Source organism: Poecilia mexicana, unplaced genomic scaffold (assembly GCF_051168715.1).
Source record: "Poecilia mexicana isolate PSO_F unplaced genomic scaffold, ASM5116871v1 scaffold_21, whole genome shotgun sequence".
Lineage (NCBI taxonomy): Eukaryota > Metazoa > Chordata > Actinopteri > Cyprinodontiformes > Poeciliidae > Poecilia > Poecilia mexicana.
Window position 1 is genome coordinate 9,582,289 of NW_028263390.1, and position 26,111 is coordinate 9,608,399.

A 26,111-nucleotide genomic window follows, 5' to 3' on the forward strand; every position below is an offset into this window, starting at 1 on the left:
ACACAGGCGGAGCCTGCTCCCTATAAGAGTCAGAATGATTCACTATTATGGCAGATGAAACTATTAAGATTCATCACCAAGATTTCACAACTTGTTTGTGGTCTTCTTCAAAATGTATTACTGAAAATTAAAAAGAAAAGAATAAAAAGATGGACAAGTTTAATTAACAAGTGGCCTCTTAATTTATTTATTGGTCAGGCTTTTTATACATATTTGTGCGTGTAAAACCACGCTAGCTAGCTTCGACAATCACTTGGTCACAGACAGTACAGCAAGTGGACGCGCTCACAGTCTGTCATCATTCGGCCGTCTGTGACGCATATTGCGAAATAAATAATGAATAAAAACAATAAATTGAAAAGGGAGAATTCAACTTATAACCAGCCGGACGTGAGTACGAAACGTCCAGGCAGTTTTGAATGCGGTGGCTATAAGGCCTGCCTTTATACACAAACACAAAACCACATGCTAATAAGAGGCTCGTGACAATAGCTCTGCTCACCCTTTTTTTTTTTCTGTGCAGGCAAACAGAAAGAAACGGATGTGCGTTTGCAGGTAGAGCCTTCTGCTTGTTAGCCTTCCCGACCGACCTGCAGAGCAGGCTTCTCGCTCTTATCTGCTGCCAGCCCGTCGGACAAAAAATTTGTCTCACTTACCTCACCTCTGCCAGGTGACGCTCGCAAAGGTGTGGCCACAAAAGAGCCATTTGTTTTCGTTGCGGTTAAAAGAGAAAAGAAAAGTGGATTTGCATCTAAACTGGCTGGGAAGTTGGAGAGAGAGGAGCTTGGGATTAGGGATTTGTGGAACAATGGTTGCAGAGTTAAGCAGAACGTATTACTGAACAGTAAAAGGAGGAAGTAAAAGAGAAAATGGCCGAGGTATTTTCTCGGTAGAATTTACTCAGTAGAACAGAGTAAATTCAGTTCTACTCAGAAGTGGCTTGGGACTTTCCTGTAGAGCAGTGGTTCTTAACCTTTTTTGAGGTACCGAACCCACCAGTTTCATATGCGCATTCACTGAACCCTTCTGTAGTGATAAATAAAATATGATTCCCCCCCCCCAAATTTAAGACATAGGGGTGACCCAACTAGACTCTAGTTGGGTCACCCCATGATCACCAAGTCTTCTTAAAAGGTAGAGTCTCTGAGAACAGTTCTTCAAAATGTAGTCAGTGTTTCCATCAAAGTTGAGCTGACTGTCCAGGAACGACCCAAATTTGCCACAGTTTCAACAGGTTGGCCATCGAGAGAAACTGGAACCACTTTAAGGTCTTGTTTAGATCATTTAATTAGCTCTACATTCTTAAGAGAATGAAAAATTTATAATAAATAATAAAGACTTTGCGGTATTCTGATTTAGTAATGTAATTATATTAGTTGTGTTACCACCCCTACGCCACTAGAGGCAGTACAACACCGAAAAGATGCGACTAAGGAGCAGATTTAGAAGTACACCGAAAGCTACAGAATTTGGTAAAAACGGTGAGTTTTGCTGAAGTAATTAAAGACACAAGTTCAAATCCATGCTGAGAGTGGAGCTCCTTCAATCAGTGCTCTTCCGCAGCTCTGATTGGCTAAGCCATGTAACGTGATCCTCTGCAGCAAGTGATGGCAAAGCGGGGCGTCATCACGACTTTACACAGTGTGTCTTTACCTCCGCGGCAGAGGCTCCGCCGAACCCCTGGGGTTCGATCTAACCCAGGTTAAGAACCACTGCTGTAGAGGGAAGGATCTGGCCCAAAACGTTGAGCAGTGTCGTGACCTCACACACAAACAACGAGCGAAGCTCCGTCTTCAGTCAGTGTTTGAGAAATGGTTTTAATAAAATCAGCTGAGGGGTGCTGTGTGCCAGCACAGGGGTTCAAAATTTCTGAGGCGAAGTTTTCAAAGACAAAGTAAAGGCTTTGTTAAAATGGAAAATCTCTCTCACACCATAATGTATCTGCCTTTTTTTTAACCCACAGTATTCATTAATCTTGAGAAAACACAAAAAGCACATTAAAAGGAAGAAGTTCCTATTATCTAATTCAGTGGGAGAATAGACAAAAGAGAGAGAGAGCAAGAGAGAGAAAACAATCAACCTGAAAATATTTGCATGTGAGAGAGCATTTTTATGTTTGGGATCTACAAGGATTTTCATATTTATTTTAAAAAAAAAGAAAGAAAAAAGGTCTAACAACCACAATATTCCATATTTGGCTTAATACTGAGCACTGAAAATGAAAAACATGTAGCCATATAATTTATGAAGAATGTTTTCAATTTGAGGATTTCGATCAGCAAGGCTAACTGTTTGGACTAAAATGCTTTAAAATAAAAAAGTATATGAATATTTATTTTTCAATTGATACTTTCTGTTAAACAGAGAATCTAATTAGTAATTAAAATGTGTGTCCAGGTGGCAAATTTGAAATAAAACCAGTAAATTTAGACATCATTGTCTCTTCAAACAGGATTATATGTGAGCTAACCAACACAGAAATGATTCACTAGACACAAAGTCAACTTCATTGGATGGAAAAAAAAAAATCTGTCGGTTAATCTGAGGAGAAAACAAGAGGTGATTCTGCATGAGAGGTTGCACAAGGAGAAATAGTCAAAGCTAAGGCCAAACAGAGGAACTGCAATGCAATAATATATATTTTTTATTTTCTACTGTGCATGTTGTCATTGTTTAGGTATTTGTCTTTCTTTCCAGCAGTCACATGTCTTCCATGACCTATCTCTAAATGATCCAGGAAGCTCAGTACCTATTTATGGAGTCTGAAGACTCCTGCTTTAGCCTTTGCCTTGTGCCATATTAGAAATATTTTAGTCATTTACTGGTTTTATGGATCAGGCCACTAGGAGTCAATGTGGGTTGTATGCAATATACTAGAAGTATTCATTTATGACAGCAAATGTTTTTAATATTTTGCCAGTGATCAAATCTTTTATAATATATCATGTTATCTGACTACTGTGCATTTTTTTATTTATTTATTTTTAACTTTCCTGGTGGAACAGTTATTTATTTATTTTACGTTGAGCTAATCAGATTTATTTGGGGCAGCAGAACAGTCAGACAATATACAGGTAAGTGGCCCTTGTGTAGTTGTAAGCAAGGGAAACATAAATGTTCATCCTATATCACTGAAGTGTAACAGTAACATGTTTTCAAAGATGACATTGCCTGAAAGGCAGGGAGGGACTTCAGGGACTCTTTTCAAGATTCAAATCTAAACTGACATCATGCGTCTCTTACCTGTCTGAACCAGATTAACTGAAACTTCTTTAAAAACAATAACACAAAGCGCTTCCCCCTTTTGCTCCCAAACTCAACATATTAACAGGGCAAAGAAATGACGGCATACACCAGCTGCCAAAAATCGGCACACCATGTTTTCCACTGTATTTAGCTCAAAACTACAGTAACGAAGCTGGTCAAAAATGAAAATACCAACATGCTAACATTAAGGGGCCATTTGAGACTAAGCAAAAAGAAAAACTGGCCATGGAAGAGTAAATTTCTGGAAAAAAAAATAACTCATGTTCAGATATTAATTTTACATATTTAGAAGGAAAAAGAAAGAGATCAATTTCTAACATTAAAACTAAGAAATTCTCAGAAATGTTAAAGTCGGACAATTGAAAGAAAACACTTCACTGTCTTAAAAACAGAAGTTTATATTTGCAAATATTACTATGCCTTTCAAGTCATGACTTTGTAAGCTTCTCATAGGTTCGCAACGTTTGAGCTAAATGGGGGCGCAGCCGTGGTTGCATTTTTTTTTTTTTTAAATATTTGTTTATTGGTTTTTTTACTATATGTAAACATCAACAAAAGTAAACAAAAACAACCCACCCCAAATAAACAAGAAGCACAGCAGTGTCAACATAGAATAAAATTAAAAAAAAAAAAACAAAACAAAAAAAAAAATATATATATATATATATATATATATACATACAGCCCACATACACAAAGTACAGACAGACATTCCCAGGCAACATTCTAAATAGTCAAAGCTCCCAGACAGCCAAGTGAACGATATATTAAATGTAAAGAAATAAAAAAAACAAGTAAATTAATAAAATAAATAAAGATTACAGTCTCTGTAAGAAAGATTGTACTGGGTCCCAGATCCTCCAGAATTTGTCTGACTTTTGATGAAGATCATGAGTCAACTTTTCAACTAAAACAATATCAGAGATTTGTGAAATCCACATATCAACCGTAGGGGCCTGCGGTGCTGTCCATCTCAGTAATATGCATTTCTTGGCCAGAAATAAGAGGATTACAAGCAAATGTTTAGTATCTGCATTATATAGAATTTCCGAAGTATGATTAAAAAGACAGAAGGAGGGAGTTAGTGGGAACCATTTACCAAAGATCTCTTGTATCATCAGATGAACTGCTTTCCAGAAAACTTGAATACAATTGCAAGACCAAAACAGATGAATAAATGTGCCCCTATGTATTTTGCATTTACGACAAAGATCTAAAGTATCTGGAAACATCCTCCGAAGGCGAACAGGTGTATAATAAGTTCGGTAGAAAAATTTAAAGTTCTGCTCATGTATAGAAACTGAGGTGCAGTTGGGAAAAACCCCAATACAAATTTCCTCCCAATCTGCTAGATCAAACTTCAGCCCTAGATCATGTTCCCACACCAGCTTCATAGCATCGTAAGCTGAGGAGTCAGAGCCAGATAATAAACTATATATCTTGGAGATAAGTCGTTTTGGAGATTTGGTCATGACAATTATATTTTCTAACTCTGACAATCTTGTGCGTAAGTCTCCTGTTCTCCTGAGAGAGTTCACAAAATGACGGATCTGTAGGTATTTATAAAAATCTCTATTAGAAATATTGAAATTGGCCTTAATTTGTTCAAAGGATTTAACAGAGTCAGAGTCCAGTATGTCCATAATAATTGACAGTCCCCTAGATGACCATTCAGACAAACCAATGTTTCTAATCTCCGCTGGTAAATCTGGGTTCAAGGTTAACGACGACCAAGAAGAGAGGATGGGAGAGATATTAAGATATTTCTTCACATCTCGCCAAGCCCGTGGTTGCATTTTAAGCTAACACCGTAAACGTCCCGCTTTCTTTGTGGCAATGTGGGCGACTCCAGAGAACTCTGGCAAATGAAATCACCAAATACGGCTGGCCACTACATGGAAGGATTCTGTGTACCAGTGACTGCAGTGTTTTGTTGAGACACGTGCGTTTCATCCTCAAGACTGTTGAAAGATTGCTCAAAGAAGCCATTACTTCAAAAGCCATATAAAGGACCAGATTATAGTTATCTTTTTTTTTTTTAAAGGGATAAGATATTGGTGGTATGTCTGACCCTTAATTGCATTTTGAGGAAAAGTATAAAAACTGGAGTACCTTATAATCTTCAGCCAGGATACCAGCAAGTTGCTTAAAGTGGATTAAGGACAACCAAATTACTATTTAGTAGTGGGTATCTCAATGACCTCATTTCAGTGACTGAAAAGTTGTGTGTAAGCAGGGCAGCAAACAAATATGATCCGGCTACATCAGTTCTGGCAGAATGCAGTTGTCAAAATAAGAGCAAACTGTTGTGAGAAACTTTTTGAACACAATATAATAATAATAATAATAATGATAATAATAATAATAATAATAATGTTTGACAGAATTTATACTGTGCTAAAATGGAAATATATCAAAATACAGAGGAAGTGTGTAATAAAACTAGACTAAGTTTAGAAAGGATTTTTGAAATGTCCTTATATAATTCTGGTATTTAGGAAAAATAATTAATTTTGGTAATCTGGTAAAATATTCAAGTCTAATTTAATGTTAGAAAGTAAAAAAAAAAAAAAATAACTGGACTTTTTATTTAATGTAAATATGGTTTCAACTGTAAATGGTCATTATGTAGCTGGAACTAGCATGTTACGAAGACAACGTGCTAGTTGTCTGTAACAACTAGCATTGTTACGAACGCTAGTTGTTACGAACTAAAAGCAATAAAATATTTATTGCTTTTATGAAAGCAATAAATGTAAAATTTATTGCTTTCATCTTATTAGTTTTCTATTCAAAAGTTTTATGTACAAAATTTTAAACTGTCTATCTAGTATTCATTAAGTTCAAAACAAGCTAATTTCCTCAGATGTTCTAACAGGCAGAGTTTGCCACGCTAACTGCTAGCAGCTAAATAGCTACTACCGCAGATATACACATCGAGACGCTTTTTAAAAATACTAAAACTGTGATGTTGTCGAGAACATTCAGAAAAGAAAAATGTAATGATGTAAGATACAGCATGACATATTCTAGAAGTCTCCAGCACTGGAAGAACTGCTCAATAGATGACGTGCCGCAGACACTGAGGTCATAAACAAGCCTTCCAGTTCTCTACATAACAAGATCACACACAGATATTCTGAATATTTTTTCCTTACAAGGCATCTTCCATACCATTTGCTTTCAGTGACCTATCCTAGTGGTGTTATCCCAAGGACAGTGGACTAAAAGCAAAATTCAATCTGTTAGCGGAAGGGGAGAGAAGGGATTCAAAAGGGATGAGCCGTGCCCATCGCATTTATGCAAACTCTCTACCTCTGACTGTGTTGTATTGTTTTAATGTCAGTGAAGCAGAGTGTGTGCACATGGGTGTGCACTGCAGGTGGGAAAAGGATCACTCCTCTTCTCAGTGGGTCACTGGTACCTCCACCTAAAATAAACCATGATGTCTTCACACCCAAAAACACTGTAAACTATTTGTACTTTACATGCACTCTTTAGATACTGAAGCACAGTGAACACCTTACTGAAACACACAAATTTAAAACAGAAAAAGATGGCAAATTCATGAGTTATTATACGAGAAGTTATTTTACGATTGTAGCCCTACCGTAAGGTGATAGTGGATCACCGTTGAGTCTAAAGCAAGCCTTGCTGTGTTTTTGCCCTGCCTGATCTTTCAGCTCACTATGGGGGTAGCTGCTGCTTTACGAGGCCTATTCAGAGACCCCAAGGTGTCGCTCTTGCTAATTCCCGGGCCTCCCACTTCTTGTCGATTCCCAACTGTCTCACACCTCCAGGAGGGTCTGTTGTTACGTCAGAAGGTCCCACTTCCCATCAAGTGAAAGCCTCACTCCATGAATGTCACATACACATACAATTAATTATACAATTCAGATGGTTCTGAAGTTTTAATGAAAAAAAAAAAAAAAATAGAGCAAAACATATTAACCCCCTCCCTCCACCCCACCAAATCTTACTACTGCACTACTCATTTTTAGAGAATGGAAGTCATTTAAATATCTGTCCAGGGGTATCCCAGCCCCCCCATTGTACACCATCACTAGCATGATGCGTTTTGAAACTACTGTCCAAAAATATATATATATAATGCTTGTGCAGCAAGCACGGCTCTGAAACCATCACTGCACCCACTGCAGCGGTAATCTGAGGTAAGAATAACTCAACAAACAAGTCTTGTTAACAAAACAGAAAGGCAGACATGTGAAACGTGTCCGACTAAGAGAATGGCTAGATTAGACGTGCAGTTCAACAAGGAAGTAAAATATTAAATATTTGTACCGGTAAGCCCAAAATTATTCATACTCCTATGAACTCCAGGTTTAATCCTTTAATTTCACAAACACTTTTTTTCTGAATGTAAATAATGCTAACATCTTAGAGAAGCCGAGCCAGCAGAAGGGTATGCTTCACTATAAACATGGCATTTTAAAATAAAAATTTAAATAGCTTGTAAACCTCTCTTAAGCTCTTTACATCTAAACTAAAATAAGTTGCATTTACATTCAAAGCATGTATTGGAAGATATTTCGAAACCTTTTTTCAATTTTATAAAGCATTGGTGCCCCCTACTGTCGAATAAAACTATTGCTCTAGAAAAAGAAGCATGCAAGTGAACTTAAGTTTGTTTTAAAATTTATTAACTTACACAAAATGTGTACAATATATATTACACTATATAAGTTAACATCTAGAAGGAGAAAGAATGTTTTCCTATGAAAGCAAGTATTAAACTACCTTTATAACAAAGTAACACATTTAAACTACTGCTTGCGAATAAAGTAAATCTGTCTCATTTCATGGATGTATTCACAAAGGAAATAAATCCTGTAAATATTTAAGATATCCTGGGTAAAGAATGCATTCTCTGCTCATCGGTCAAAAAGAAATTTTAAATAAACAAACAAGGCCCATGAACAATGTTATGACGTTATACGACTTATGTGTCATTGGCACTTGGACAGAATCTCTTGACAGCTCTTGTAAACCTTCGCTAAGCAGTTGAGCCTCGGCTTGGAGCTCTGAAAGATAAAGACGGGACAGTCATCGTGACATGTTCCTGTTAGTCCTGCTAAATGTGACATCTGCCTTAACAGACTTCTAGTTCACCTGAAACAATGGGACAACACTTGAGACTACATTGGGTTCAGAAGGCTCCTTTAGCAGCACACACAGGTAGTAGATGATCTGATTCTGAAATAAAAGCAAAAATATCCATTTAAAAGAGTTCCCGTAGACGTACAAGAGACTATTTTTCCTGTTTCGCAGCATGCACCCACTCACCAGGTAAACAGCTTCATTGATGACAATGTCTTTGATCCTGCTCATCTCGATGAAAGTGGTGACCTCGCGACCTGACGCGTAGCTGGAGGACAGCTGGATGCCCAGGGAGCCGATGACAAGGAGAGACTCGTGGTCCACCTTCACAAAGTGGATGTGAAGCATCATGCCAGTGAGGGTGATGAGAATAGCACTGGAGAGAACTGTGGTGTTCTGCAGGAGAGAGAGAGACAGTGAGGTTCATGAAGGCAGTAAAGTAACAACAATTACGAGGACTTAGTTATAAGTATATGCAGGTATTATAAGCCTGGCAGGGCCACCAGGCTTTACTTGTGTCCCCTCCAGGCTTAGCATTGCTTATTTACTTAAGATTTTTTTTAAATGTTTGAATTTTTAAAGATTTTATAGTTGGTGTTCAGATGTTAATCTTCCTTTCTTCCAATAACACATAATTATGAAGTCCTATTTTCAAATTTCCTATGAACTTTAAATATTTTTTAATTCAAAAACACAGCCCTGGATAAATGACTGCGAACCTTGTATATAATGTTGTAATATTTATGACATTCTCTAAACTGTATACCGAGTAACTAAATATTTCCTTGTGAAATAAAGATCTCTCATTAGGTTTAGAATGAAAAATAAAAAGCCTTGTGATTGTGATCTGGTCAATATTAAGTGATAATTGAAACACACTGTCTTACCTCTGTGAAAAAGAACACACCATAAGCTAAGAGCCACACAGAACAAGTGTACACCATCACTTTACCGATGGACATCTTGGGGGAGCTAACAGTGAACTCCCTGCAAAAGCTGGAGTGAGTCTGGCAATCCAGGGATATCGCTTTGCCGCTTATATTAGACAAGGCTTCGTCCTCCATTGCGGATGAAACTAATACAGAGTTATAGACGAAGAAAGGCGAGCACTGAGTGATTTATCAGAGCTAAAGTTAGCAGCAAGCTAAAGTCTGGTATACGCTTGGAGTCAAGGTTAAAAGCAGGCTATGCTAACAAAAGATAGTAAAAACTAACGACGGGGGAAAACGCCCATTGAAGGATAACGGTGGCTCCCGTCAATATATAAAAGGGGGAAAAAACTCCGCAATTTAATATATCAAATAACTATGCCAGAGATTGGTGCGGAGATGTCAGCGCTCAAATCAATCTTAATTTTGGGCGTAATGTTTTGTACACCAGCGCGTCCAGATTTGCAGCTTTAACTAAAGCGGTCCTTTAATGTGCTTTTTCAAGGAATCACAGTTTAATTATTAACATTAATCAGCACAATATAAATTTACCTTCATCACATGATATTGACCATGGGTTTAGTCATAGACACAGCGTTGAGATAAAAACTAAACAGCATTGGCTTCGTTGCGAGTAAGGATACGCTAGGCGTCCGCCATAATGTGAGTGGCAAGGTCCCCTAAATTTTCTGAAACAAACAAATTTATACTTCGAACTTATTGTGATCAACTATTTTTTATGTAAAGTATTAAGCGCTACTTTTAACACCAGTAATCAGTGATTACTATAATAAGAGATTGCCAATTTATCGGTGTACCCGTTACTTTACTTTTAACTAATAGGATACATTACTGAAGTTGTTGGACCACTGTATATACTTTAAATTGTGTGTAATTTCGTGTATTTATCACTCTGCTTCTGTTCTACTGTGAATTCTCTACTCATGGACAGCTATTTTATTTTCACGCCCCGCTGCTGCGTCATTCGGTGTACGCCGATGTTTAATACAAACAAACCGTACAGAAGCTGTGAGGCGCAAAGCATTTTGGGTAGTATAAAAAACGTTGAAGCCGCATCTTCAGAAAGTTTTTAATTCGCTTTTTGCAACCGTTAGTAGAGTTTAAGCAGGGGCTAAATTGTTTTGATTTCACGATAAATTAAAATTATGCTTATTGTTCCTTCGAAGTGAATTGGGCCATAACACAAAAAATAAACAAACTATATTTCCCGTGATGCACTGCGTTACGCTGACTCTTGACCCTTGTGTAAAAACAAGCCGATCAGCTGCAACAACATCTAACCAGTGGCTGCTGATACAACATAGCTTAGCTTTGCCGACGGGGCAGCTATATGTGGCAGTAGACAGGATGGTCCTGGACAGCAGACGGGTCCAGTTTTAGACCGAGTCCAGCCAATGTTTTCAACCTGAGAACCGTCCAACGAGTGGGTGAGAACTGCTAGATACATTGACTTACATTGTCTCCTCAGAAGTGAGTTGTCTCTTTGTGTAGTAGCTGCTGTTAGCTTACGGCTGTTTATTATTGAGTTGGAGGACCCTGACTTGAAACTTAGCACCATCTGGTGAGCTGCCGCGTTTCTTAATGTTACCTAACAGATTTTTATGTCATCATGAAAAAATATATTTAATAGGCTTGGAAAGTGTCTCCTACCACTGTTGTACTTGAGAATGAGTTATGTTTTTTTTTATTATTAATAATAATAATAAAAATAAGAGTAAAAAAAAAAAAAAACCTTGTTATTTGTATGACTTTGAGAGATAAATATTAAATGACACCGGCTCATAGATTCCTCTAAATGTCCCCTAAATACAACTATTAGCTTTGCATTCAGATCAACAAAGAACATCGGTAAACATCAGCTTAGCTCCACCCATCTTCCCATCAACTCTAACCAAATTCCTGATCCCAGTGGAAAATACTGAGATCAGTATTTTCTTACTTATGTTACCATCACCATATTTCAGTGTTGTGTGCTCAGTTGGATTTGCAGCATTTTTTTCCTGTATGTTTGTCCCAAAAGCTTAATATTGATGTCATCTGACCAGAACCCCTTCCTCCACATGTTTGCTGAGTCGCCTACATGGCTTGTGATAAACTTGTAACAAAGACATCTCATGATTTTCCTTCAAATATGGTTCTTTCACAAAGAGCAAATGTGTGGAATGCATAACAAATATTGTCCTGTCAGCAGATTCTCCCACCTGAACTGTGGATCTCTGCAGATCGTCATGATTCTGCTTGTTAGCTACTGTTTGCTCCTCCAAAACATTTGTTTTTATTTTGCATTAAACTCCTAGGTTAACACCTTCTACTAAATTTGAAATAAGTTGGTTACATTTCATTTTATTTGGTGTTATCAGGATGAAAGGGGTGAAAACAAATGGAATCCACACTTTTCAGATAGTCTAGTGGTAAAAAAGAAAAAAGAAAAAGGAAAACCATGTATAATTTCCTTTCACTTCAGTAATGTATTAATAATTTTGCTGCTTCTCTTCAAAGGTCTGAGTTTTTCAAATATTAATAAGCACATAAATTTTCCTGCTTATTAAGGGGAATCAATCTGACCTTCCAGGTTTACCATGAGCAGCCAAAGTCCGGCGGTGGATAAAGGAATGAACACAGTGCTGGTCTGCCAGGAGAGCTACGCCTGCGGTGGGTCAGACGAGGCTGCGTTCGAATGCGACGAATGCGGCAGCTTGCAGTGCACCCGCTGTGAACTGGAGCTCCACCGCCAGGAGCGCATGAGGAATCACGACCGGGTTCGGATCACGCCGGGTCACGTTCCCTTCTGCGACACCTGTAAAGGCGACAACAGCTGCGCCGGCAGACTCAGAGCGGTGGTGCGCTGCCAGGGCTGCAAGATCAACCTGTGTTTGGACTGCCAGAAACGCACTCACGGTGGAGTCAACAAGCGGAAGCACCCTCTGACGCCTTATCCCCCCGCCAAGGCTCCTCAGGAGAGCAGCGTGACGGATGGGGAGTCGGAGATGGAGATCCTCAAGTCGAAGCTGGAGAAGGTTTGCAGCTTCCTGCTGGTTGATGAGAGGGAGGAAATGCAGGTAACAGCCATAAAAATAGATTATTTTTTCAACAGCAGCTCTTTATTTTTTGCATGATATTAGGGCTTCAACTAAAGATCGTTTTAGTAATCGATTATTCTGATAGGATAAAAAAATTGGCACATTCTCGAGATCTTTTTATTTAACCACATAAGCCCTTTTTATACAATTATATGATCTCATGCTAAAAGATGCAAATAAATAAACAATTAAATTTCCATTTTAAATGAGAAAATAAAAAACATTTAATCGCCTAAAATGCAATATCAAATTAGAGCCGGGTAAAGCTAAAACTATGCCACTCGAGGAATGCAAAATGCATTATGAGGACTTAAATGCAAAAATATATATAGTTTGTACAGTTTTGGCTTAATAACCACTTTCAGAAAATGTCCTTGTTTTGAGTCTTTATATGCCTGTTATCGATTAATCGATTACTAAATTTGTTGACAGTTATTTCAATAATCGCGTCATCATGATTAATAGCTCAAGTCCTACATGATGTAATAATCATGATATGATCTAATGTGGATTCTCAGGTGAAGAATGAGGAGGACTTTGTCAGCAGACTTGGCTGCACCCCTGATGGACTCCTCAAGGTGGTCTCCATCTTTGGCAACACCGGAGAGGGCAAATCTTACACCCTGAACCACACCTTCTTTCTTGGAAGAGAAGTGTTTAAGACCTCCCCCACACAAGAGTCTTGCACCGTGGGGGTTTGGGCAGCTTTGGACCCCATCCATAGTGTTGTAGTCATTGACACAGAGGGTTTGCTTGGGGCCGGTACGGGATAAATTATTTAACTTTAATTAGTTGCTCACCACCACTGTCACCTGGTCTTTGTTAACCAATTTTTATTTTTTACTTTTTTCACTCACCAGGAGCCAACCAAGGTCAGCGAACGCGTCTTCTTCTGAAGGTCCTGGCTGTTTCTGACGTGGTTATCTACCGAACGCATGCGGACCGTCTCCACGACGATCTCTTTAAGTTCCTCGGAGACGCGTCAGACGCCTACCTGAAACACTTTACAAAAGAGCTGAAGGCAACGACGGCCCGCTGCGGTCTGGACGTTCCGCTGTCAACGCTGGGTCCAGCAGTGATTATTTTCCATGAGACCGTCCACACCAAGCTTCTAGGATCAGGTATCTAGCTTGCCAGATTAGATTAGAATCAAATAATTTATCACATTGGACCAGGTCAACTATAAAAAGTTCAAAATGTATGTCTAAAATTAAGGTCTTGAAACGTCTTAAATTCATTTTTAAAAAGTAAGTTGGCCTTAAATATGTTGTTCAGAGGTCTTAAATTTAATCACATATATTGTATCTATTTTTTTAACGATACTTTTCTGTCAGAAAAAATTTGAGTCACACACAAACATCTTCATTGTACTTGGAACTGAAAAAAATGTACCAGTCAGTAAAATCAATTGCAACGCCTCCACATGTCGGAGCATCTTAGAGCTATTCTGACTACCTCAAGTTATGACTTGCATTTCAATATGGCTGCTCCTCGCATCAACCGCAGTGAGATGTGGTGGAAACATGTTTATTTGAATGGAATTTAAGACATACATCTTAAATTGTCTTCATAATGGTCTTAAAAAGTCTTACATTTGAGTTAGTGAAACCTGTCCAACAGGACGGGAACTCCTCAGTGTGACCCATTCTTCTGCCTCCTCTCTGTGTGTTCTCTGCATTTAGACAAACTGTCCGAGTCGGCCGAGCGTCTGCTCCAGGAACGATTCAGGAAACTGGGGCTTTTCCCTGAGGCTTTCAGCTCCATCCAGTACCGCGGGACTCGCACCTACAACCCTCCCACAGACTTCAGTGGGTTGCTGCGCAGCCTGGAGCAGCAGTTGGATAACAACAACACCCGATCGCCGCGTTCCGCAAGCGTCATCTTCAAGGCTCTGCAGGTGTTGTTGATGCTGGCCTTGATCACGGCGGCCTGCACATTCACGCTGCTGTGCTTCCTTTAAAACTAACCGGCTTCTGTTGGTCAGGCCTTGAGTGAGCGTTTCTGTGGGGAGATCCCAGATGAACGAATGACCAGTAACTCCTTTTTCCCAGATGAGTATTTCACCTGCTCCAGCATCTGCCTCAGCTGTGGGTATGTATGTTTTTACAAGATCAATAATGACAAAAAAAAAGAAAAAAAGCACATACATGACTTTTACTGTTAATACCTAAGCGAGTGGTATAAAAGATTCACATTGTCTTTTTCTCGTTTGCAGGTCAGGCTGCAAGAGAAGCATGAATCACTTAAAAGAGGGACTCGACCATGAAGCCAAACATCGTTGCCGCTACTCTGCGCAGTACGACAACCGCATCTACACCTGCAAGGCAAGTGCAAGCAGAGCAGAACGCCTCTGAGATTATGATAAGATGCCCGTTTGCTAAGGTTCTCGGTTTCTGTGTGGACTCGCTCAGGCCTGCTACGAGGGCGGGAAGGAAGTGATTGTGGTTCCCAAGACGACGGCCTCATCCGACTCGCCGTGGTTTGGCCTGGCCATCTACGCCTGGTCAGGGTGAGTCTACGCAAGCCTTCAGAGGATGATTGGATGTGGCTCAAAGATACAAATGGGGCTTCCTTGTCTATCCTCTCTGTGACGACACCAACACCTTTGTCCAGATATGTAATCGAGTGCCCGAACTGCGGAGTAATCTACAGAAGCAGGCAGTACTGGTATGGAAACCAGGATCCGGTGGAAACAGTGGTGAGGACAGAGATCCAGCACATCTGGCCTGGGGTAAGCTCTGAGCTCAGCTGACTGAGGAGAAGCACGCAGGAAACGTGAATTTAAATCAAACTTTGTCGGAAGATGTTCGTTGATATCAAAAGCTTAGTGCCTCTTTGGAAGCGGTCATTTCCGCAATCATACATTTTTTTACACCTCTGTTTGTTTTCCCTCTGTTCAGTCCGATGGCTTTTTGAAAGACAACAACAACGCGGCCCAAAGGTTGTTGGATGGAGTCAAATACATCTCTCAGTCCGTCTCCGAACTCAGCGTCAAACCTGCCAAAGCGGTCACTTCCTGGTTGACCGACCAGATTGCTCCCGCCTACTGGAAACCTAATTCCCTTATCTTGGTGCGCAGCTATAAAATAATGCATGCTGACCACATGGTACTGATTTGTCTTTTTGATATTTCTTCTCTCTTTTTTTTTTTTAACGGTTCAAGAATTGTCACAAATGTGCGGAGGAGTTTCAGCCCAATGACACCAAGCACCACTGCCGCGCCTGCGGAGATGGTTTCTGCGACGCCTGCTCTTCCAAAACCCGGCCGGTCCCGGAGCGGGGCTGGGGGCTCGCGCCGGTCCGGGTCTGCGATGCTTGTTTTCACAACCGAGGAATTCCAACGGGTAAAAAAAAAAAAAAAAAAAACTTTCAATTTGGGCTTTTAATTAAGTGCAACAAACAACTTTAATGATAATAAAAAATAAGAAACGAGTGTAGAATTTTGAATTTATTGCATATTCTTTCTCATCCATACAAATTTAGAAGTATAGATACAGCCACTTATAGCTAATGGCTCTTGGTAGAATTGGTAGAGTTTATTGAAGTTGCTTTCTTGGCATGACCCGTCCAGGGTCAAAGTCTCAGAGATGAACGTACTGTTTGTCTTAAAAACAGACGTCATGGACTGACTCATTGTTTTCTTTATCGGCTGGTTGTTTTGCGCTACACATTGACTGGATATCAGTCCCAAAAATCTAATCTCCTGATATGAATTGATCTATATATGCACACATTTGAGCCTGTTATAAAATTGGCCTTGTGTGGATAGTTGAAAATCCAGCATAACTTCCAGCTTGTGCACTAAATAGTTTTTAACAGTGAATATGGGAATCATGCCAACAATAATCGCATGTAAACTTGTGATCAGGACCGTCCGTCTATATCCAAGGGCAAAGGAAACCAAACAAGACACCCCAGTCCCTTTGTGTTCACTGTTATATTGGTATCTTCTGTCTGATTGGATGGTTTCTGTTTCAGAGTTGCTGGACGCTGCCTTGGAGGAAGAGGGAGGCACCCTGATAGCAAGAAAGGTTGGCGAGGCAGTTCAAAACACTTTGGGTGCCGTCGTCGGTGCCATTGACATACCTTTAGGTGAGCATTACGTTGTACAAAGACTTCAGACCAAAACGTGTATTTGATTAAAATACAGTGAATGTTTTAACTATGTTTTTATTAGCATCTTATCAGGTGTCAGGGCAGCCTTAAAAAGTCTTAAATTTACGTATCTAAAATGAAGGCCTTAAAATGTCTTAAATTATTGTAAGTTGGCCTTAGATGTGATATTCATGGGTCTTAAATTTTGTCTAGGTAGGGCTATTTAGTTGCGTATGTTCTATTTTTTATTTTATTTTTTTTTTCTCGTGGGACTCTTTTTGTCAGGCAAAAGTTTGAGTCACACACAGACATCTTCATTGCATTTGATTGCTGTGTTCCAGTTGTACTCAGAGCTGGAAAATGTACTGACCTCTCAGTCAGTAAAATCAACCGAACGCCATCCTAAAATCAGACTGGCCTCTGGGAAATTGGGAGCAGCTCAGACTACCCCAAGTCACGACTTCTTAAAGTGGAGTTCAATATGGCCGCTCCTGGCATCAACAGTAAAGGGGAGGAGACATGTTTATCAACAGTAAAGGGGAGGAGACATGTTTATTTCACAAGACGCGTGTAAGAGTCTCTCTAAATTCAATGTTACATGTAAGCCCCCTGTAACTATAAACTGAACAAATTAAAAGTAGTGTTTGCTTATGGGAAGTAAAACTTAAAATGACGTTTGTAAGAGCTGCTGCTAACAATGAGTTGAAATTTGGACTTCTTAACTAGTATGTTAAGAAGTCTGTAGCTGCAGGTTCCAGCTTCCAGGGTAAATGGAGCGCAGCATATGACTCACTAACACAGTGGTTCCCAAAACTGGATTATAAATGGCTGTCTGGTTGAAACGTCGCGCGCGCGCGTGTGTGTGTGGGGGGGGGGCATCGACTTTTTTGGGGGCAAAATGAATGTACGTAGCTGAAAATAGACACCAACATCGGTAGCCTACAAGGTACTTGTTAAGTTTAAGGTTCTGTATTGATATTAGCTAGTCATCTTTTAGCTAACATTACCTGCATCCAACAGCTTTACTCAACTCAGTCGGTTAGTTTGGAGGGAAAAACTGAAAAGTTCTTTGCGTTTTGATGGTTTGCTGCCGTGATTCTAACACAAACCTACGTAGCTCCGCACAGCAGCAGCAGGTCTCCTTCACAGGTGTAAACCCAGCGCGAGCGTCGTAGCGCTCATGTTGCGTTTAAAGGCGGCTCGGAAAAACAGGTTACAACATGTTAACAACGGATTAAACAGTTTTAACTGCTGATAAAAGTGACAGAGGACACAAATATGGGAAGTGTGGAAGCCTCTACTGTATCAAATTGACATAGGAATAATAGAGAGTTGGCCATTCTAAGGTAAAAACCCAGCGCATAGTGTTCATGTTTTGTTTTTGTTTTTTTCATCCAGACGGCTTCCCGCGCCCCCCCTGCAATGACACGGCGCCCCCCCCTAGGGGGCGCGCCCCACTGTTTGGGAACCTCTGCACTAACATCATACCTTTATTAGCTTGCTAGCGTTTTTAGCTGCTTTATGTGTAAGTCCAAATTTACCGCCATTTGGCTGGGGGAAGTTCATAGATTTCATTTAAGCTGTAGGTCTTAAATTCCATTCATAAGTCTTAAAAAAAATAAAAAAATCCCATTACCCACTAAGGATTTCTTTCTTCCAGGTCTGGTAAAGGACGCTGCTCGCCCTGCCTACTGGGTCCCAGACCAGGACATCCAATCCTGCTGCGAGTGCCAAAGGGAGTTCACGCCACGTCTGTCCATCCACCACTGCCGCGCCTGTGGCCAGGGAGTGTGTGACGACTGCTCTCAGGAGCGCCGCCCGGTGCCGTCCCGAGGCTGGGACCACCCGGTGCGCGTCTGCAACGGCTGTAGCCAGAAATCCGGGGAACTCTAGCAGGACGGCGAAGCTGTAACGATTAAAATACGCAAGCTTCCCGGGAACGCTGGAGGACAAAACCTCAGTAAAGGGATGTTGCACCGTTCTCAAGGCTGCAGGAAAACGGGACTGTTAATTATGTTTTACTGCCGGTCTCGCATCACTTCTGTTTGATCGGACTGACGTCAATATGCCTAAAATTTACACTGTGAACACCAGTTAAAAATAGACGTGACTTGAATTTTGACAAGAGGCTAAGTGATGCCCGCTTGCGGCTGAATTCAGGTTACGTTCGTCGTCTATCCGTAGATCTCCCTTTACTGTAGATTTAGGCTCCGTAGCCCTTCGACAATCCTTGTCAGTATGACATTCTCATACGTTTAGCACCTTTTGTGTAGTTCGGAGCCAGTTGTATGGATGATTTGGAGAGCAAAGTATGAACCGTAGTTATTAATTGCCTTCAAGTCTGTTCCTCCAGAGTATTGTTTGCCTCATGAAGAGAAATGATGGAACCTTTTCAGTTTTAACTCCGATTGACTGACAGGTTGTTCTGTTGCATCAAGATGCATTCCAAACAGTACAATAACCTAATAGTTAATATGCAAGTAATTACCTTTACCTAATAGATAACTATATGTATAAATAACAGTAATTACTACTTAATAACGGTAATTAAAGTCATTGCTGGTGTACACTCAAGTGACCCGAAACAATGCAGCAGCCTTAATAGTGCTGTCCATTTCAATTGTTTAGATTTTATAAGGACAATATAGAGCATATACAATGAAAAGGTTTACGGTAGATTCTGTTTTATGTTAAAGCAAAAATAAACCCACAGGTTAAAACTCAGTGATGTTTTTGTTGGGTGACCAGTTCACAGAAACAACAGTAGGAGTTAAAGACCCGTTTGAGGCTGGCTCCTCAAACCGGGAGATATAGTAGCGCTTAGTGAGCAGTGTTTGCAGCTTGAACGATCCGGTGAATTTAACAACTTTGTGTTGGTCAGTTTTTTTTTTGTTTTTATTCTGCAGAATATCTGGAAATTATAAGACTTGACTGTACGGAAACTGGCTTGGTCACAAAGTCTTCGGGTAAAAGGACAGACTTTTTGACCCCTGAGTGGGATCTTATCACTGAATATACACATCACATGGAACCAATCATCGACTTGTGTTCATGTATTTCTCATTCAATATGTATTAAACTGAAGAAACACTTTTATGCGTCATTTCTGTTAACTGTTGGTATGCGTGTTTAAATGCTTTCCGTCCTTCCGAATAACACAAGACTCATCAGCAGGAACATGTTGAGTAAATGCACTTGCTGAATGATGCAGCACTTTATTTCGGCACAAACGCATTTTCAAAAACAATGTTTCCCCCTGAGATTTTAAACGCCACTGAGATCATGTTGCTTTGTCCAGGGTTGTGGTTTGAAGAACTTTTTAAAGACAGACGATTCAGGCGAGGCTGGAGCGTAGTCCGCTTATAAGAACCAGCTCTGGTCAGATGAAAACAAATTAGAATATTCTGTCCTGTGTGGAAAATAAAAGCAAACGCACACAGCGGCCCCAGCATCATGCTCTGATGAACCCGGTTAGAGAGGAGGTCGGCTTTCCAGCGGGGAAAAACAACCCTAAAAACACAATGAGAGTTACAACAGAAACGTCTAGATGAAAGCTTGTCAAAATGATGGCCTAGTCAAAGTCATAAACTAAATCCAATTAAGAATTTGTGGCAAAACTTTAAAATTGATGCTCCTCGTCCAGTCTGGATGAATTTGAGCCATTTTGCAAAACACATGCAACAAAAGGTGGGTCTAAGTTATTAATGGAGGTTGAATAGGAATCTGTGCCACACTTTTCAGATTTGTGCTTGTAGAATTTTTTTAAAATAAGCAATCCTTCCTCAATTTTTAAGTACACGCTACTTTGCGTTGGGCAGTCATCCCAATAAAACTCAGGAACGTCTGGTTGTAATGTAACAAAATTATGGAAAAGTTTTCAAGAGAAGTTGTACGAAAAGTAAACAATGTTTAAGCTCTCGTGGCTCCAAGAGACGATCCAGCCAAACGTCCACACACAGCATCACTTCTCTTAAGTGTACATTGGATATTTAACGGTAAACTTGTAAAGTGCGTCACCCAAACCCAGCTCCGGTCGACAGTCGGGACGTTCTCTGGTTGCGTTAGACTTTCTGCTAAACCCAGAACTACATTCGGTCTCCTGGACAATGTTACTACAGCTTCAGGACATTTATTTAAAGGGACAATTTTTATGGCATCGTCTGAATTAAAGCGATGGGCTCTCCTCCGTCCTGGTAGTCGGTGTTGTATGGGAAGTAGTACAGGTCATGCTTGACGGCCATGAGCAGTCCGGGGAGCCCCCTGCTGCCGCCCAAATTCGAGGAGAAGACGACACTTGGGATCATGTCGTTGGCCGCTGGATGGGGCGATGGGATGGTCCTCAACAGGTGACCATCCTTCAGGCTCCACAGCCTTGTGTAGCAGTCTTGGCCCACTGTGTGAATGTGAGTTGGTGAGTTAAAGTTTTAGTTTGCTTTATTCAACAACCAGGAATATAATATCTTCTCCTACCTGCTAACAAAAGACCCTCATGTTCATTGACATGAACGGGGAGGTAGGCGTGCTCGTTGTGATGCCCTTTGTACTCCAGCACAGGCTTCCTAACTCGTACATCCCACATCTTGATCTATAAGGAAATTCAAAAAGCTCTTTGGTTATTACCCAACATATTCCACTTCTTCAAAAGAACAAAAAAAAAAAAGCAATTAGCTGAGCTAAAATGCCAACGAGAGCTTAAGAAACGAACTGCTCCGACCTGACCCAGCATGTCCGCCGCCAGCAGGTAGTTCTCATCCTGCAGGACTCGTACGGAGGTGATGGCTGACTCGTGGTGGAAGCGACTGGCCTTCCAGCTGTGATCCCTGCGGCCACGCTGCCGGAGGTCTATGCTGAAAATCTCCCCCGATCGGCAGCCGTTAAACAGGACCGGAACCTGGAGATGTGGAGGGAATCTAAATCCAGTGCCTGGGTTTGTTCTTCTTACGTGAGAGCAGGGGACGAAAATCTCACCCTCAGAGCAAAATGCTGTGCCAAAACGTCGGTGCCGACGCCGTATGTCTGCGTCCGTCCAGTCTCCGCATCCTTGACGATGACCCGACGAGTCAGGCCTGCAAACACGCACAGCGGCATTAATACAGCCACAGCGGCTTGAGTGGCTACTCATATCCCGGATCGTCTTCACATTGTGTTGCGTTACAAAAAACAAACTTTAGTGTATTTTATAAGGATTTCCACACAAACTAGGGTAAAATTGTGACGTGAAAGGGAAATGACAAATTGTTTGGCATTCATATAAATCCACTTTAATTTGCTAATCCTAAATAAATTCCAGTGCAAGTCGACCAGTGTTATGACAAATGTGACGCACTAGTCTGTCTCCTGCTTATTGCAAGCTGTAACATTTTTCTGTACCCCAATCAATGGACTGTTTTGCATGTAGCTAAACCCTACCCATAACAAACAATTGTCCTAGAGATCTACAGCTAAAGCTAGCCTGTAACCAAGCGACATTGGTTCACCTTCCAGATGCATACAGACGGCTGATCACAATATCGGATTTATTGAAAGGAAAAAATAATGACTGCAGAACCAACCAGTGCTGAAGGTCTTATCAAACTGAGGGTTGAAGCACCAAGCGCAGGACCAAGCTGTAGATATCTTGAAGCTACACAGCATCCCTGGTTGATCTGGGGAAAAGAAAAAAGTCAGAAGAAAAGAGTGTTTACAACTAACGTGTGTTAAGCACGAGAAACCGCAACTTATGTCATCGTCTGGTTAAAGATGTCGATACAAACTACTGTCAGCGTTACAAACGGAGCCGACGAACCTGGATTAGAGTTGCTGAAGAGCGACGCGGGGAGTAAACTAACACAGCCGGGGGTGTCAGCCGCTCCCACCAGACACAACCTAACGGTCACCCATCAAGTGAAGGTACAATACAATATGTGGTAAAAAAAACAAAAAAAAACAATACTATAAACAAGCAGTGTACTGTCAATTTAAATGTACAATATTGACAACATAAAACCAGAAGGCTGAGGCGGAAGGATACAGAACATGAGAGTCGGGGTAGTTAACCGAGGCCCAGCAGATGGAGTTCACCTGAAAAGCACACAGCAGACCCCTTAATATAAGTACGACTGGTACATTTAAGAACAATAACCACATCTAAACCACTGATAAATGTTTAAAGGCAGCAAACCAGACAGAACAGCGAGGCAGATCTCTTTATATGAGTGTCTTCTAGGAATGCCCTACCACCTTGCGGTTGGTGAAGTACAGATTATCGCACATTTCCACGGACAAAGAGCCCCGGCTGCCGCTGCTGAAGTTCATAATGCCGTACTTGCAGCCACCGTGAGAGACGTCGTTGACGGTGAACACTCGCTCACACACAGAATCCCCCTGAGAGAGAGAGACGAGGAAAGGAAAACACATAACAAATGAGTTTGGTTTTTTTTAATGCTAATTTTGATCTGAACTACACAATACCAGGAAAACAAATCGTCGCATTTGTTTAAAACTCCAACACTGATAACGACTGTCATCAACCCTCAACTTTCTCATTCTTTTTCTTGTTTTCCATCATCACAATCCCTCTCCCCCCCTTCCCCAGCCACTTCCTGTCAGGATAAGCATTTTGTCAACTTGAATCTGTATCTAATTTGTGCGTCAAGGGCAGCGAAGTCCATCCATCTGGATAAGTCAAGTTTTAACTGTGCAGAGCGTTAAAACCCCTGAGATTATAAAAACCCAATAAATATGGCAGCCGAGCAACGTGGGGTTATACTCTTTTGTTTTCTTTTTCTTCTTTTGCTCGGTCCTTTTGGTTTCTTGTATTTCCTTCTTATTTATGTAAAGCACTTTGAGCAGTCTCACGTGATTGTAACAATGCATACGTTGATATTGTGATAACAATTATGATTATTGCAGTTCCAGTTTTGAAGGGGTGTGTGAAGTGCTCTCACCACAATGATCCTGAAGTTGTCTGTGTTTGGGTTGCTGTTGTCTGTGCTCTGAATCTGCAGCTTGTGGCGCCTCATTCCGCTTACTTTTACCTCGTGGACAAGCCTGGTTGGTAAAGTGAAGCCACATTAACAATCTGTCCCACCACGGAATCAATCATTTCTTCTCCATGATTTGAATTTTGATTAATTTAAAAATCCTGTTGAAGTTGATTTGTTGGGTTTTATCGGCATTTGGAATCCAACAGCAAAAATTGGCAGGCAACAGTAATAGTGGCCAATATATCTTTAATAAAACTCACTCATTTGCATGTGGAACCAAATATTTCTGAAGTCGCGTTTAGTTTTACTGGTGCTGCTTAGTGTAATGCAAGTAAAGCTGTGGGAATTGAAATGTGTGGACCCCATGTTCACCCCCGAATAGTGCGCACACAGTAGTGATCTGCTTACCTGCAATAGGAGTTCCCGGGTAACAGCCCAAGATGCCTTTTGTGCAGCAACAACGACGTGTTCAGTCCAGTTCTTGGGGCTTTCTGCAAGACACAGATACGGGTGTAATGGCAGAGGCTCAGTCCTTAACAGGAAAAATCTGCTAATGTTGCTCAGCTGAATTTATGAATGCAACGTCTTCGTGTGTTATTAGACTGGAAGAAGTAGGTTGTCCATTCACAGCACACTCACAGCACACTCATCTTCTGCCAGTCTCTTATGTCTCTGCTTTTCCCGTTCCTTTTCTTGCAGCTGCTCTCTGGTCAGCGGGTTGCAGTTATTGTGTCCAGGAAGCAGACGGAAGTAGCGATTCTTCTCAGGGTCAAAGTAGAAACCGGGCAGCTCTGACAGAACAGAGAAAGAACTGAAGCGTCCATAATTTGTATTTTCACCCCTCACTTAGCTAAAACTGGAACATCAAAACCAATTTATCATCAATACATTATGTAATGAACCAGGGTTATGTTTTTCGTTGTGCCTTTTTTGGTGGTTTTATTGACAGGTTGACTTCATGGAGAGCAACAAGACTCCTTCACAACATAACTATAAACAGTTTTTCTTTCCACTGAACTTTCTATCAATATGCTTGAATGGTGAACAGCAAACTTCTTTAGCAATTAACTTTTTTGACAACTTGCTTACTTGGAAACATTTACGGGTATTTTGAGTAAGTAAGTCTGTAAAACTGAATGGTCTAGTCATCTGAATTAAGGGTTTTTATTTGCTGGAAATCCATCATCATAAAAATAAACATTTAATGAATATTGTTTAATATATGTTTTTTTTGCCCTTTTGAATCTAATTACTAAAACTATTGGACATCAAGATGACATTCTAATATATCTCTATTATTATTTTGTTCATAATGTTTGAGTTTCTACTGTCCAGTTGCACCAAAAGTCCCCCGAAAAGGGTGTAATCATTAGGATACCTGGTACTCCGCTGTCGGATTTAGAGGAGGAAGAGGCTGAGGTTGAAGAAGCTGAGGCAGTTTGGTTATCATGTTCCCTCTGAGATGCTCTGTGAGACGGCCCAGCATCATTATAGTCCTCCCTATAAACAGGAGATATTAATCAAAGCCAATTCTAGGATGAGAGACAATATGTAGAGTTATAATAACGTGTGTTTTTGAGTCTTAAATGTGTGCTGTGCTTCGCTAACATGGCTACCACTGTTCGTCGCTGGATGGTCTCTGTCGATTTCCTCTGTACCACGCCTTTCGACGATCCTGTCGCCATTTCCACTTCTTCATCTCTGTTCCTTGACTCCTACAGCCAGATTTATCATTCCACGTAGCCCGTGGTTCACTTCTGGCACATGAACTGCAGTGTGTTTACTCGTTAGCTTAGCAATGCTAGCTTCGTTTCTCACGAGACCCGTTTGATTTGATTCGCAGGAGCTCAAAGCGTGCAAATAAAACGCATATTCGAAGGTTTTGAAACCTTTAATAATACAGTTAATTTAAAATAAGCCTAAGCATGTCAATATGATAATGTTAACGTTAATTGTCGAATCTGAATCTCTCGAGCTCGGTAGCTAAACGTAGTGAGGACTTTGATGTACCTCGGAAATGGGAATACTTTTCCTAAAGAATGGAGAAATCTAATGTTCAAAGTTTGCTTTAACATAAAGACCGTGAACACTAATGTAATCTTCCTCAGGAAAATGCTAGATTAAAACATTAAACATTGTCTTTTGTTAACATACTCTATAAAATAAACTTTCCGCATTTTTCTGATTATTTGTTCTTTGTGTGTTTTCAGTAAGTAATTTAATGCAACACCAGTTTCTCCACTGTTGCCCCGCCCTTCAGTTAATTTATTGGACAACTTTAACAAAGAGTTTCTGACGTGTCATGTATTCATTGGCTATTTCCTCTGTAAGCGTTTTGCTGCCTTTGAAAGTAACTCGAAATTCTTGACTTCTTAATTTAACCTGTCAGGAGACTAAAGGATTAACAAGATAGTTTAAATAAAAGCCGTAGTAAAATTAGAGGGTGGCGAACGTAAGGAGATAGAGAAATTTTGCTATTCTTTTATTCAAAATTGAATTGGGAAATCCTTAGTTTTTTCCCCAATTGAACAAAATAAGCCTCTTTAATTTAAGAATATTTGACCTCTACAGTTAAATAAAGAAGCTTGATTGTTTTCCCCAAAAAATCCCAGAATATAAAAATAGTAATTTATACT

The 26,111-nt window shown here is 40.4% G+C and overlaps 3 protein-coding genes across 5 annotated transcripts; 1 reads left to right on the top strand and 2 right to left on the bottom strand.

Annotated features, from left to right (window-relative positions):
* Nucleotides 1-7,906: 7,906 nt before the first annotated feature.
* Nucleotides 7,907-9,746, bottom strand: pigh (phosphatidylinositol glycan anchor biosynthesis, class H). The gene is made up of 4 exons (XM_014996136.2): nucleotides 9,273-9,746; nucleotides 8,572-8,781; nucleotides 8,398-8,481; nucleotides 7,907-8,309 (listed from the first exon to the last, which is right to left on the bottom strand). Exons 1-4 carry the CDS (start codon nucleotides 9,447-9,449, stop codon nucleotides 8,235-8,237), a joined length of 546 nt encoding a protein of 181 aa, XP_014851622.1. The 5' UTR covers nucleotides 9,450-9,746; the 3' UTR covers nucleotides 7,907-8,234.
* Nucleotides 9,747-10,476: 730 nt separating this feature from the next.
* zfyve1 (zinc finger, FYVE domain containing 1) lies at nucleotides 10,477-19,602 on the top strand. Its single transcript, XM_014996128.2, has 13 exons — nucleotides 10,477-10,762; nucleotides 11,908-12,394; nucleotides 12,934-13,177; nucleotides 13,276-13,536; nucleotides 14,098-14,312; nucleotides 14,400-14,506; nucleotides 14,631-14,739; nucleotides 14,827-14,924; nucleotides 15,029-15,146; nucleotides 15,316-15,486; nucleotides 15,579-15,759; nucleotides 16,394-16,507; nucleotides 18,171-19,602. The coding sequence occupies exons 2-13, from the start codon at nucleotides 11,915-11,917 to the stop codon at nucleotides 18,401-18,403; spliced, it is 2,331 nt and encodes a 776-aa protein (XP_014851614.1). The 5' UTR covers nucleotides 10,477-10,762; nucleotides 11,908-11,914; the 3' UTR covers nucleotides 18,404-19,602.
* An 89-nt stretch (nucleotides 19,603-19,691) lies between these two features.
* Nucleotides 19,692-25,680, bottom strand: wdr21 (WD repeat domain 21). 3 transcript variants are annotated; one of them, XM_014996132.2, is made up of 13 exons: nucleotides 25,084-25,680; nucleotides 24,854-24,975; nucleotides 24,115-24,266; nucleotides 23,884-23,966; nucleotides 23,437-23,539; nucleotides 22,727-22,873; nucleotides 22,521-22,570; nucleotides 22,296-22,375; nucleotides 22,063-22,155; nucleotides 21,479-21,576; nucleotides 21,225-21,401; nucleotides 20,981-21,095; nucleotides 19,692-20,903 (listed from the first exon to the last, which is right to left on the bottom strand). In XM_014996132.2, exons 1-13 carry the CDS (start codon nucleotides 25,158-25,160, stop codon nucleotides 20,659-20,661), a joined length of 1,542 nt encoding a protein of 513 aa, XP_014851618.2. In that variant the 5' UTR covers nucleotides 25,161-25,680; the 3' UTR covers nucleotides 19,692-20,658. The 3 variants fall into 3 exon arrangements, with proteins under 3 accessions (XP_014851618.2, XP_014851617.2, XP_014851616.2); XM_014996131.2 differs by having other exon boundaries at nucleotides 22,730-22,873; nucleotides 25,092-25,679; XM_014996130.2 differs by having other exon boundaries at nucleotides 25,092-25,679.
* Nucleotides 25,681-26,111: the final 431 nt, after the last annotated feature.

Coding starts and splice junctions, on each gene's coding strand:
- pigh (XM_014996136.2), bottom strand. CDS start 9,449: ATGGAGGACGAAGCCTTGTCTAATATAAGCGGCAAAGCGATATCCCTG. Junction 8,782..9,272: donor GTGTGTTCTTTTTCACAGAG/GTAAGACAGTGT, acceptor TCTCTCCTGCAG/AACACCACAGTTCTCTCCAG. Junction 8,310..8,397: donor GTGTTGTCCCATTGTTTCAG/GTGAACTAGAAG, acceptor TTTATCTTTCAG/AGCTCCAAGCCGAGGCTCAA.
- zfyve1 (XM_014996128.2), top strand. CDS start 11,915: ATGAGCAGCCAAAGTCCGGCGGTGGATAAAGGAATGAACACAGTGCTG. Junction 15,487..15,578: donor AACCTAATTCCCTTATCTTG/GTGCGCAGCTAT, acceptor TAACGGTTCAAG/AATTGTCACAAATGTGCGGA. Junction 15,760..16,393: donor CAACCGAGGAATTCCAACGG/GTAAAAAAAAAA, acceptor TTTCTGTTTCAG/AGTTGCTGGACGCTGCCTTG.
- wdr21 (XM_014996130.2), bottom strand. CDS start 25,174: ATGAAGAAGTGGAAATGGCGACAGGATCGTCGAAAGGCGTGGTACAGA. Junction 23,967..24,114: donor TGGCAGAAGATGAGTGTGCT/GTGAGTGTGCTG, acceptor TGTGTCTTGCAG/AAAGCCCCAAGAACTGGACT. Junction 23,540..23,883: donor CCCGGGAACTCCTATTGCAG/GTAAGCAGATCA, acceptor TTTACCAACCAG/GCTTGTCCACGAGGTAAAAG.